Source organism: Perognathus longimembris, chromosome 5 (genome assembly GCF_023159225.1).
Source record: "Perognathus longimembris pacificus isolate PPM17 chromosome 5, ASM2315922v1, whole genome shotgun sequence".
In the NCBI taxonomy this organism is placed as follows: domain Eukaryota; kingdom Metazoa; phylum Chordata; class Mammalia; order Rodentia; family Heteromyidae; genus Perognathus; species Perognathus longimembris.
Genome location: NC_063165.1, coordinates 52,664,071 through 52,677,005, shown reverse-complemented (window position 1 = coordinate 52,677,005; position 12,935 = coordinate 52,664,071). Strand labels below are relative to the sequence as shown.

The 12,935-nt window shown below is 36.8% G+C and overlaps 1 protein-coding gene across 2 annotated transcripts in view; it reads right to left on the bottom strand.

The window, feature by feature from the left end:
• The window catches only part of Acap2 (ArfGAP with coiled-coil, ankyrin repeat and PH domains 2), a 115,581-nt gene that overhangs the window by 3,404 nt on the left and 99,242 nt on the right, over positions 1–12,935 (bottom strand). For both annotated transcript variants that reach the window (XM_048346907.1, XM_048346908.1), the window contains 6 exons: positions 11,208–11,392; positions 10,244–10,336; positions 7,908–8,095; positions 7,370–7,479; positions 5,698–5,808; positions 3,342–3,403 (listed from right to left, as the gene is read on the bottom strand). In XM_048346907.1, coding sequence (XP_048202864.1) covers positions 3,342–3,403; positions 5,698–5,808; positions 7,370–7,479; positions 7,908–8,095; positions 10,244–10,336; positions 11,208–11,392 — 749 coding nt within the window. The remainder of the gene's footprint in view (positions 1–3,341; positions 3,404–5,697; positions 5,809–7,369; positions 7,480–7,907; positions 8,096–10,243; positions 10,337–11,207; positions 11,393–12,935) is intronic.

Here is a 12,935-nt window from a genome sequence, read left to right as displayed (position 1 = left end):
GGTTGTACACACCTGTAATCTCAGTTATGAGGGAAATATAGGTAAGAGGATTACAGTTTGAGGCCAGCCCCAGGCAAAAACATGAGACCCAATTGGAAAAATAACTAAAAAGGCAAAAGGGACCTAGGGGAGTGGCTCAAGTGATAGAGCACCTGTCTAGCAAGTGCAAAGCCCTGAGTTTAAACTCCAGTACTGCCAATAGTAATAGCCATAACAATAACAATAAATAATGTCTGTTGTTTCCACACTGATGCTTTAAACTCATTCCATTTTTGGTATTTAGAATATCCATCACAACAGTAATTAGGGTGATTCAAGAGTTTACTGAGTTTACTCTTGAAAGTAACAAGGTCAAAGAATAGCAACATGTGTCTCTTACCCCCAGGAGATCATATGGACTACCCTGCTAGCTCTTGGTCAGTAACAGTTTCTATCTACAGCTAACTAGATTGGCTACACACTCACATATCCAGAAGAACTTCCTAAGCCAGTTGATTTTCAACTGGCTGAGAACTTGCCAACCATTAAGAATAGTCACAGTGCCAGAAACTAGGAACCACTGAACAGTTTCCCAACAGTGGAGAGCAGGGTGTGCTACTTCCCTTTCTCCCTCAGGTTTCTGAGAATCCTAGGGACTGCTAAAGAGGAACATGTTCTCCCTTCAAAAAATTGTGTGCTTTTAAAATCGTCTTGCAAAAATTGAGGAGTACTAGGTCCTTAGGGGTCTAGATAAAAGTTCAGAAATAGTTTCCTAGAAAAAAGTTTGTGATTGCCGAGCAATTATAGCTGAGTCTTTTAAATGACAGAGCTCTTCATAATCAAAAGATTGAAGTCTTCCACAATTTAAGATAATTTTTTCTAAGAAGGAAGGATGCCAATAAAACAATCAGCCAATGTTTGAGAAAAGAAAAATGAACAGATAAACAGAGTTTGAAAAAAATAAAAGAGCTGCTGTCAAACCAAACATAACTCCTCTCCAAAGACTATAAAGGAAAAGAAAAGCAAGCAAATGCTGTGCCATTTCATCATGTCACCTGTATAACATGAAAGTTATTCTTCCTTAAATAGTAAGCCCTGAAATGAGTCGAAACTCTAGTATTTTCAAGATGATCCCCAAATATGTGTAAAAAAAAAAGTCATTTTATCCTGATGTACTATTTGCAGAATACTGATCAAAATTTTTAACTTCTGAATTAAAAATGTTTTTACTACTAGGAAGGTTTGTTCTAAAATGGGTATCTTTTTTTCAAACTTTCAATAAAATAAAATCTATTTTTCTATTGATGAATAGAAAGTCATACACTTACATATAAACTTAAGACATACTCAACAGTGAAAAGAGACACTGGAATGCTCCTAATGCTGGCAGAAGCAGCCCAAGCAATTCGGGCCAAGCCACAAGTGGCAAGAACCTAGAGGTTTTGTCCTGTCAAGCTTCCAACTCCAGATAAGAGTTGACCACTGACCTAATCAGCTGGGTGAACTTCCATCAGCAAGTACCTTAAGGAAAGAGCAGCTGACAAAACATTTAAGATTTTAGGGGAAAAAAATACTTAGGTTTAACTTAAAATCTTGAAGTTCAGTTACCTCACAAATGTCTTTGATCAGTTTTATTTAAAGTGCTTAAACACAAAGGCCTAAAAAATGGCCTAGAAATACTATCACTGAAGTATATCTATTACAAAATTATAACTTATTTAAACTCTAACATTCAAGTTTGAAACAAATGGGCAAAGTCCAGAGTTAACACCAGAGCTTCACCTGTAATCAGCACTCTTAGGTCTTAGAATATCACGAGTCAGTAGTATGTATGATCCATAGGATTCAAGTGGGACATTCTAGATTACAAGTATCTAGCTGAAGTGCCTCTAGTCTCTAAGTCCATACTTGTTTTTGTATTAAATTAGGCCAAAAATAAGTAGTAAATATAGCTTTATGAGTAAAGAATGGCCTCATATGGATATTAGTTATATACTAATGTAGTTAAATTACATGGCTGATGATAGTATAAAGTACAGAAATTTTAAAACATATTTAACGGGAAGAAGAGATGATATTGCCAGGCCAGCTTATAAATCATGTTACAAGTAACTTAACAAAATCAAATGTAAGGCTGGGAATGTGGCTTAGTGGTAGAGTGCTTGCCTAGCATGCATGAACCCCTGGGTTCGATTCCTTAGTACCACATAAACAGAATAAGCCAGAAGTGGTCTGTGGCTCAAGTGGCAGAGTGCTAGCCTTCAGCAAAAGAAGCTCAAGGACAGAGCCCAGGCTCTGATTTCAAGCCCCAGGACTGGCACCAAAAATAATCAAATGTACTCATTGGAAACTGAACATGCTTTAGGTATTTTGGTCATGAATTCTTAAATTTTTTCTAATATGCATATGAGTTTAAAACAGATATCTTAGTAATTCATATCCTCAAATTCATGGAACTAGAGATCCAACAATTATTCTCTTCTTTGTGAAGAATATCTAATCAGTATGAGTTCAAAGAGAAGAAGGTAATCAATAACATTTCTTTCTTTCCTTGACATCTTGATTTACATGTGAAAATTATTCAAGATGAAACGAGGTGATCGTGAGTTGAGATTTCTCTACTAAGTCTACTTGACTTTACATCAGGTTCACAAAATATTGTTCTAAATACTTTTACTTGTCCAACAAATATTTTACAGTTGCTTGGAGGAAAGATAAAACAAGAATGTTTTCTTCAATCTTTTAAACTAATTCTATTTCCACTGTGGAGTTCTAAACTCACTGGTAGATTTTTAGTTTAAATCTTCAACTCATTGTTAAGCTGGAATACAAAACACCAATACAGTTTTTCTTGCTCTTTTCCATACTGACTTTTTATATGCCAAACACATGGTGACTTTTTTTTTTCCCTGAACACAATTTATAGAAATTCCCTGAATAACAAAAAGAAAACAATTGAGTTATACTCACTGGAAAACTAAAAAGAATTTCAAAGAGGAAAACAACTAATTTGCTGCTGTGAGTATATAAAGAATACTTCTATCATTCCATTCACTTCACTGGAATGTATATGGAAGACATCTGTACAGCAGACAGGGACTCAGCAGCCAGAGTTAAAGAGAGCAAGTCAACGTGTACTGTAATACAAGAGTTGTGAGTTTTTAAAGGCTTGGAATTAGAACCCAAGAATTGTGTGATTTACAGTACATAGCTAACAATTCACAATTTACAAGTAGGTTATAAAATGTTATATTATCACATTTTTTATCTAAAGACCTATGAATCTTCCAACTGTAAACTGATAAATTCCTGAATGCATTTCTTATACTGCATTTCAGTATGGTTATTAGTGGAATATTGACCTGGCTGTCCATAAAGTCCTTCTGATTCCCGCATTTCTTCATTCATTCTTGCTAAACGTAACCTAAAATCAAACAAAAGGATCTTTTAGATGAAGTTACACAATATAAATATCCATAAACCAATAAACTATGTAAGGAGGTAATACATGTTCTAATATAGTTTTCTTTCCCTTAAAAGTATTTGCCACTGGGGCTGGGGATATAGCCTAGTGGCAAGAGTGCCTGCCTCGGATACACGAGGCCCTAGGTTCGATTCCCCAGCACCACATACACAGAAAACGGCCAGAAGCGGCGCTGTGGCTCAAGTGGCAGAGTGCTAGCCTTGAGCGGGAAGAAGCCAGGGACAGTGCTCAGGCCCTGAGTCCAAGGCCCAGGACTGGCCAAAAAAAACAAACAAACAAACAAAAGTATTTGCCACTGAAACAAACTTATCTTAGGAGACCTAGCAATCTGAGCTGACCAAAGTAACTATCTCACCTTCATTCAAGTCTCATGAGAAAGGCAAGAAAAGGGGTTTGGGGTTTTTTTTGTTTTTTTCAGTCGGTAGTAGGGCTTGAAATCTGGGCCTGGGTGCTGTCCCTGAGCTCTTCAGCTCAAGGCTAGTGCTCTACCACTTTGGCCACATCACCACTTCAAGAACAGATTTCTAACAAGTGTATTTCAGATCCCTAAAACTCTTTCAGCAGCTCCTACAGCAACTATCAAACTACCAATCATTGTAAAGGCTGCTGCTACAGCATGGAAGCCATAGCCTGTTGTTTCACTCCGGCTCACTGTCACCTTAGGTGAGATAATTGCCAACACATGAACAGCATATGTTGCTTGTAGTTACTAGGAATTATTTTTTTGTTTTGTTTTGTTGTTTGCCAGTCCTGGGGCTTAAACTCAGGGCCTGAGCACTGTCCCTGGCTTCTTTTTGCTCATGGCTAGCACTCTACCACGTGAGCCACAGCACCACTTCCGGCTTTTTGCAATATATGTGGTACTGAGGAATTGAACCCAGGGTTTCATGTATACGAGGCAGGCACTCTTGCCACTAGGCCATATTCCCAGCCTAGGAATTATTTTGACATATAAATATTATAAAAATGGCCATGGGCTGCCAAGATTTTTGCTAGGTTATCATATTGGTTATATAATCTGTTTTAGTTTACGTATCTTGGTAAAAACATTTAGTATTGGATTAAGAAGACAAGTTTTCCTTTTCCTTAAAAAACAAGTAACTTAAAAACAACATTTGGAATGGGTAAATGTTCTTTTTTTTCTTTTTTGTACTGCCTGCCTGGCCTTCTGGACCAGTAATCTTAGCTACTCAGCAGATTGAAATTAGGAAGGTTTCAGTTCCAAATCAGCCTGAGCAAAAAAATTCAAGGTATCCTGTCTCAAGAGAAAAGGCTAGCTATAGTGATACATGCCTGTCATCCCAGATACAGTCATCCAAGTGATATATGCATGTCATCTAGGCCAGCCCATGAAAAAAGTGAGACCTTATATCAAAAATAACCAGAGGAAAAGGGGTAGTAAGCATGGCACAAGTGGTAGAGAGCCTGTCTAGCAAATGCAAAGATCTGAGGTCAAACTCCAGTATCACCAAAATCTTACTCAAATATTTAAATTCTTTTTTTGCCAGACCTGGGGCTTAAACAGGAACAGGGCCTGTGCCCTGTTCCTGATCTTCTTTTACTCAAGGCTAGCATTCTACCTCTTGAGCCACAGTGACACGTCCAGCCTTTTCTATACTAATAAGTAAATTAACTGCTCCACAAAGGTGTTGATTTTTGTTTCCACTGGCCAGGCCATATGATAGAAGTGGCTATACTGTCAGAGTTCTTGATTTCAAGTCCTAGCTAAAATACTTACTGATTTCTCAAATACTGATTGCTCAAACTGTCTATAAGATGAAGATAATAAAATGATACCTTCTTAGTTGGGCACTGGTGGATCATACCTGTAATCCTAATTACTCAGGAGGCTGAGTGAGATCTGAGGATCACAATTCATAGCCAACCTAGGCAGCAAAGTCCATGAGACTTAGCTACCAAAAATGTTGCTCAAGTGGTAGAGTGCTAGCTTTGAGCACAAAAGCTTAGGGACAGTGCCCAGGTTCTGAGTTCAAACTCCAGGACCAGCACACACACACAAAAAAATACTTTTACTTTCTTCATAGCGTTTGCTGTGCGAACCAAATCAAATCATGTATTTCCAAGTACTTACAAGATTTGACTTACTTATAGAATTACAAAGCACAAAGTAAATTAACTACTTTGAAGTTCACATGTATGCGTGAAGCTCTAATGAATTCTCTGTGTAAGAAACACACTGAATGGGAATCACCAAGTAAAATGTTGATACTTACAAGGTTACAATATCGGCATTGGCCGCTTCCACAGCTATGCTCAAGGGGTCTTTCCCCTCCTCATCCGTGGCATGCTGATTGGCACCTCGCTTTAGGAATAAACATACTTGCCTGGGTAAGGAAACAAGACATTTGAGATATGGCCAAAACATAAAAAGTTCTACTTAAGTTACAGAAGCAATATTTTCAATAAAAATTCTTGGTTCATTCGTTCAAATAATTAATGAACATTGACTCTAGTATTAAAAATTCAATGATCAGTATTTTACAAGGTAGCTTCATTCATATTTACTTACATAATCTAGTGCTATAAAATGTAGTGAGGAGTATAAATTATAATGAGCATCATTAAAAGATATACACAGATATTGAGACATTTAAACAAAAGAAAGATCACTCAATGCCATTATTTTGGAGTGAAAAAAATCCCAAGGCAATGTAAATGCCTTAGTAATTAAAATACAAGAGTTAGAGTAGGAATGTTTTGTTATATTCCACAAGTACTCATAATTTAAAGTGACAAATAAAAACAGATGAAAATAGGTGAACAGGTTATATGAAATATAATGGAAAGAATTATGACAATTTAAGAAGAAAACACTTAAAAATCAGTTAAATATTATTTTAAATATAAAAAGGTTTTGAGGACATTATTGAATTGAGTCTTTTTGCTAAAAAGGAAAATGAGTTCTAATAAAAGATACTATTAATGTCAGTGCACATGTCTCTAATCCCAGCTACTTAGGATTTTTGTTGTTTTGTTGTTGTTTTGCCAGTCTTGGGGCTTGAACTCTGGATCTGGGCACTGTCCCTGAGCTTCTTTTGCTCAAGGCTAGCACTCTACCACTTGAGCCACAGCGCCACTTCTGCCTTTTTCTGTTTATGTGGTACTGAGGAATCGAACCCAGGACTTCATGCATGCTAGGCAAGCACTCTACCACTAAGCCACATCCCTAGACCCTCCCAGCTACTTAGAAAGCACAGGTAGAACAATCATGGTCTGAGGCTAACCTGGGCAAAAGTATCAAGATCATTTCTGAAAAACTAAGGAAAAAGAGAGGGAGATGTGGCTTAAGTGACAGAATACTTGCCTAGAAAGCACTTGGCACTGAGTTAAAGCCCTAGTAACTGCCCAAATAAGTAATCACTTATGACAAACATTTTGTACAGAGTTAACATTTTTACTTTGTTTGTCTAACAGAAGTCTAATTTTATGACTTTATTAATTATTAATATTGCTCCAGAAGCTAAAATGTCTATTTCCCAAACTAAGAATGTAGTTTATATAATTTACCTGCTACAAGAAAAAAACTAGTAATTCCAAAGTTACAAGATTCTCCTAAAATAAGCTGTGTGTGCACAGATAATGTATGCATAAATACATGGATAAATATATACACTCAAGCTCTCCAAATGACCACAATCTCAGAAATAGACAAAATTCAAAAACTAATATACTGAATGACAAGTCACAGTAATTTTCATATCTGGAAGAAACTGTAGCTTTTATCTGAATGAAATTTTTTCATTTAAAATTGCATCATGAAATGTAAGTCATAGACTGCATCTTCTTACAAACTACCTAATGACTTCAACCTAAGAAAATGAAAAATTTTATTTTGAGATATTTTTTCAAATAAAAACGACATAAATATGTAAGCAATAAAGTTACCCTGTGTGTCCTAAGACAGTTGCATGGTGCAGTGGTCCTCGTCCTTGGACATCTCTTTGGTTCACATTAGCACCATTCTGTAGGAGGAACTCGCATGTCACCAAAGAGCCCTAAGAGAGACAAAGAAAGGAAACCGTGTACAAATGCAAACAAGAAACAGTAGTACATTTCTACTTTTCAAATTATGTAGTTTTACTTAAATAGCACTTTTATTTTCTCTGCCCCTAAAACACAACCTAGCAAAAGCAGAGAAATCATAAGTCATATCTGTTTCTTCCCAACAACAATTCCCTGGTAAAGACTTACTTGCAATTTATGATTTAGCAAACACTTTCTATTTTCATTTTACCAGTATTATTATCAGAATTCTGTTCTATTCCTCCACCCTGCTACCACAAAGCTAAAACTAAGTGTTGCTCAGAAATCACTACAAGGCACAGAATCCTCTTTATTTTATCATCCATCTCAGAATATTAATAAAAACCCATGTTCAAGATGTATTATGAGAGTTTATATTTTTCAACTCAAAACTTCATACCCCTAATACAGCCTGAATGAGTGGTGTTGCTTTGTTTTCCTCTGAATTAGCCCAGTTCACATCTGCACCATGAGCCAAAGCTTCAGCCATTTTAGGAAGGTTTTTTTCATATGAAGCCCTATAAAGCTGAAGTCCTGGAGTATGATGTTTAGAGTCGAACAACACTGAAGACTCTTGCCTTTCCCCTTCTGAAAAGTAAACATAAATACTTGAATAAAAATGAGAGCTTGGTAAAAATCTTGTCTAATAAGTATAGAGTTTTACTTCATAAGATGAAAAGAGTTCTTTGGGCAAATGGTGATAATGATGGGACAATGAAGTGGATATACCTTTAATTCTACTCAATTATACACTTAAAAATGATTAGGATCTGGAAGTGGCACTGTGGCTCAAGTGGTAGAGTGCTAGCCTTGAGCTGAAGAGCTCAGGGTGGCACCCAGGCTCAGAGTTCAAGCCCCACAACTAAAAAACAAAACTCAAACAAAAAATGGCTAGGATGGATTACCTTCAGTATGGATAAAAGATAGGAATCACTTCATGTTGTGTGTACTTTACTATAATTTAAAAAACAACATGAAACTTGAGATATTAGTTTCTGATGTCATTAAGCAATGATAATGAGATGCTTTTTACACAGATATCTTATTTCATATAAACTTAATCATTCCTTAAATATCAACTTTCTTCATAAAGCCATGTGTTCTTGCAAGTATTCAATAGATGAGTTAAATGCTGTATTAAAAGTCAAAGTGATGAAATTCAATGAGGGATGGATAAAAGTCAGGAGTAACTATGACTCTCTCTTTTTTCTTTCTTTCAATTATTTTTTATTTATTTATTTTTTTTTTTTTCTGCCAGTCCTGGGCCTTGGACTCAGGGCCTGAGCACTGTCTCTGGCTTCTTTTTGCTCAAGGCTAGCACTCTGCCACTTGAGCCACAGCACCACTTCTTGCCATTTTCTATATATGTGGTGCTGGGGAATTGAACCCGGGGCTTCATGTATGCGAGGCAAGCACTCTTGCTATTAGGCCATATTCCCAGCAACTATGACTCTCTTAAGATAGTCAAATGCCTTGTCATCTAATTAGTGACACATATGAATGGATGAATGAGATTTTTTTAAATTTGTATATCCTTGGACTTAAGAGGCAACAAGAATCTCTGAAGTATTTTACCACTGGTTCAAACCTAAATCCCTAAGATGATCCAATACCATCACTTTTTTTGGCCAGTCCTGGGGCTTGAACTCAGGGCCTGAGTACTGTCCTTGGCTTCTTTTTTGCTCAAAGCTAGCACTCTACCACTTGAGCCACAGTGCCACTTCCGGCTTTTTCTGTTTATGTGATTCTGAGGAATCTAACCAGGGGCTTCATGCATGCTAGGAAAGCACTCTACCACTAAGCTACATTCCCAGCCCTACTATCACAATTTGCACTATAACCAGTTCAAATAATCTGATGAATGTTTACTGCAAGACCCAAATCACTGAAATTATGGAGGAGAGAATACAGGAATAAAGCACTTGTCATTCTCTAAGGGGAATGGAACTACTGATCTTTTTTACCTGATAAGAAAAAAATAGCCACAGCTGAATGTCAAGTGATTCATACCTGTAATCCCAGCTACTCAGGAGACTGAGATTTGAAAATCAAGTTCAAATCCAGCCCTAGGGCAGGAAATTCTGTGAAACTCTTATCTCCAATTAACCACCAAAAAGTTAGAAGTGGAGCTATGTACGGCTCAAGTGGTAGCACACTAGCATTGAGCACAAAAGCTCAGAAACAGTACCAAGGCCCAAAGTTCAACCCTAGGACTAACTTCTGCCCCCAACCCCCCCCCCAAAAAAAAAAGCCACAAGGAAGGACAAAAGAATAGTAAGATGGAGGGATGGCTCAAATGATGGAGTATCTACCCAGAAAGCATAAAGCCCTAAGTTTAAAGCTCAGAACTACCAAAAGAGCCAAGGAAGACGAGAGGAAAAGGGAATGTGAGAGAGAAAGAAAGCAGGAGGGAGATGGAACGGATGGAAAAAGAGGAAAGAGGGAGCTGGAGGGGAAGAGAAACAGCAAAAATGAGAACAAATGTAAAGACAGTACAGATGGACTAGAAGTTAGCCTTACCTATTGGCAAGGCACTTTTGAAAGAATGGAGAACTAGCAAAGAACTTCCACATATGAAGAGAAATTGCTGCTTTCTGATTTTATGTATTACTTCTACCCTATAACCTTCTAATAGGCTATTTCCTTTAGAAACTATTTTATCGAGAATTGGCATTTACTGCACACATTTTTTTCAGCTAATTATACCAATTAACACTAAATATCATCAAAACTCACCAGGCTCATATAAACTATTGGCTGACACTGTGGAGGGTAAAGATTCTCTTCCATCATCACAGCTTTGCTGGATCCCACTGTCATTGCTTTTAACTGTTTTGAAGAAAAATTGGCTAGTGATTAAAGGTCACGCCGTTCAGAACAACATCTCCCACAACCAGAGATTTTGAAATGAACTTTTACATGTCAACATGAACTCGGCCACCACCAGTAGAATATTTAATACAATTTTAATTTTTTAACTACTTAGCTTATTGTGATATAAATCAGTCACAAAGCCTGAAAATATCACATCTAGTACCCCATAAAATGTCAGGAGTCATAAAGAGCTTGACTTATTGCATGACTGTAAGTAATATGTAATTCTGAGACAATGGGTAACATCTAGAGAAATGGCCACACCGCACAATGACCACTGGCACAGACTTGGAATGCTCCACAAGAGTAGTACTTACTACTACGCAGTTTTGAAGAAGTATCAAAGTAGGAGAAGAGTGAATCTAGCTCATCAGGACAGAACAGAGACTCCCGCCTGGCCTCGTCGCTATTTACAGCAACCACTGAGGACATGCAAGTTAGCAAAGCACAAAGCAGGCCATAAGAAGGGAAAGGGCAGGAAAAAAATGTTACTGGGAAAAATTCAGGAGGAAAAAATAGGAAGGAAATCAGGTAATTAATCAGATACTTAGGGCTTCTGGCATGATAGATTTCTAATTCCCATCTCCCCTTGCATTTTAAGCAGTTTTATTCCTTAGCATATACACATTACCTAAAAATGTGGATTATCATAGTATCACTTCCAGTTAACTGTTTTAAAGACACAAAAATTGAGTTTTTCCTTAGAATACGTAGAAGGAAACAGTGCTTAGCAAAGAAGAAACCTACAATAGCTTCTAATTCAGAAATTACGAAAGTGACTTGAATTCAGGATAGTATTTATATTCATAGCAAAGAGGTCTAATACCTGTACTTTGGACAGATGCTCTGATTTGGTCACCTGGCCCAAGTTTAGAAATGCTCAGTCTCTTTTCTTCGCAACTTTTGGAGATAAGCTTTTTGTCCTGCTCAGGAGGTGACGATGGTGCAGAATGTTTATCCACAAACTTTTTCTCCACATATTTAGCTCTGATATATGCCTCTTTTTCCTGTCTGGTACACATAAAAATGTCATGATATTCTTGCTTAATGCTGAGCATGGCAATATTGAAAAGATGTCATTAAGTACTGAATATTTCAAACAAAATCATTTTGCAAAACTAGTTACAATAGTGACAGTTCTTATACAATGTTTCTTTCCAATTTTAATTAATTCATTTCAAAAATTAAATAGCCTAATTGAAAAATCACAAATGGTTACATAGCACTATTTATTTTCTTAATTTTATGTATTTACTTTTACATATACTTTTTGCAGATAAAAATGGAATTCTACGCCTCTTATCGGAAAGAATGATACTACCCCATTCGTAAGGAAATGGAAAGACTTGGGAAAAAAATCTTACTACGTGAAGTGAGCCAGACCCAAAAAAACATGAACTTTATGGTCTCCCTCATAGGGAATAATTTGTACATTTCTAGGATAGACATAGCAGAAGATCACAACAGCTATGCCCACATGAACACACAAGATAATGCTAAGCAAAATGAACTCCATGTTATGGAAATAAGTGGTATATCATTGTTGTTAATTTCAACATGCCTTGTGAAACGGTACTTTTTTTCTCTAGTATTCCCTTCCTGTGGTTTTACTCCTGCTATTACTGCAACTTGTCTTAATACTCCAGATACTGTATATACATGTATATATGTGTATGGGAACTAGGGAAGGGAAAGAGAATACCAAAATCGAGAGACAAAGGACAAAAAGACTAACCATTGCAATAGTGATACTCACAAAACCAAATGGTATTAACCAACTGTACAACTCATGTGGGGGGTGGGGGGTGGGGGTGACTAGGAAGGGGAAAGGGGGGATGAGAAGGAAACAAGATGGATAAGAAATAAACTTCCCTTACATATGAAACTGTAACCCCCCTGTACATCACTATGACAATAAAGAAGAAAAAATATTACCAGGAAAAGTATAAAAATATATCAAAATTAACTAATTTGCTTTTACTCAATAGATATGGTCTCATACTGAAGTTATTACTTATGACCATCACTTTTCATATGATACTTTAAAACACAATAGCATTCCTACATGAAAACAAAAGCATCACATTTAAACTTTTGATTTAAAACACCAAATTTGTCTTACAATTTTTCTCCTTTATCTCCTTTTAAAACGCTTAAGTCTTAGCCACCAGTGTGGCTCATGCCTATAATCCTAGCTACTCTGCAGCTGAAATCTGAAAATCACTGTTCAAAGACAATCCAAGCAGAGAATTCCATGCAACTCTGTGGTAGAGTACTACCTTGAGCAAAAATTAACCTCAGAGATAGCACTTACAGTCTGAGTTCAAGCCCCAGAGTCAGGGGCACACACAGGCGCAAGCACGAACAAATGCACACATGCACGCACAGCTTAGGGACTGACTGGGTCTTTGACTGAATTTAAAAGGTCTTAAAATACCTCAATTATGCTTAGGCAAATATTTAAATAGCACTGTTTTTTAAAGGGCTAAAAAAATCTGAACATACGATTCTGGCAAATAATTTTTTTTTAACTTTCTTACTATTAAGTAGTTGT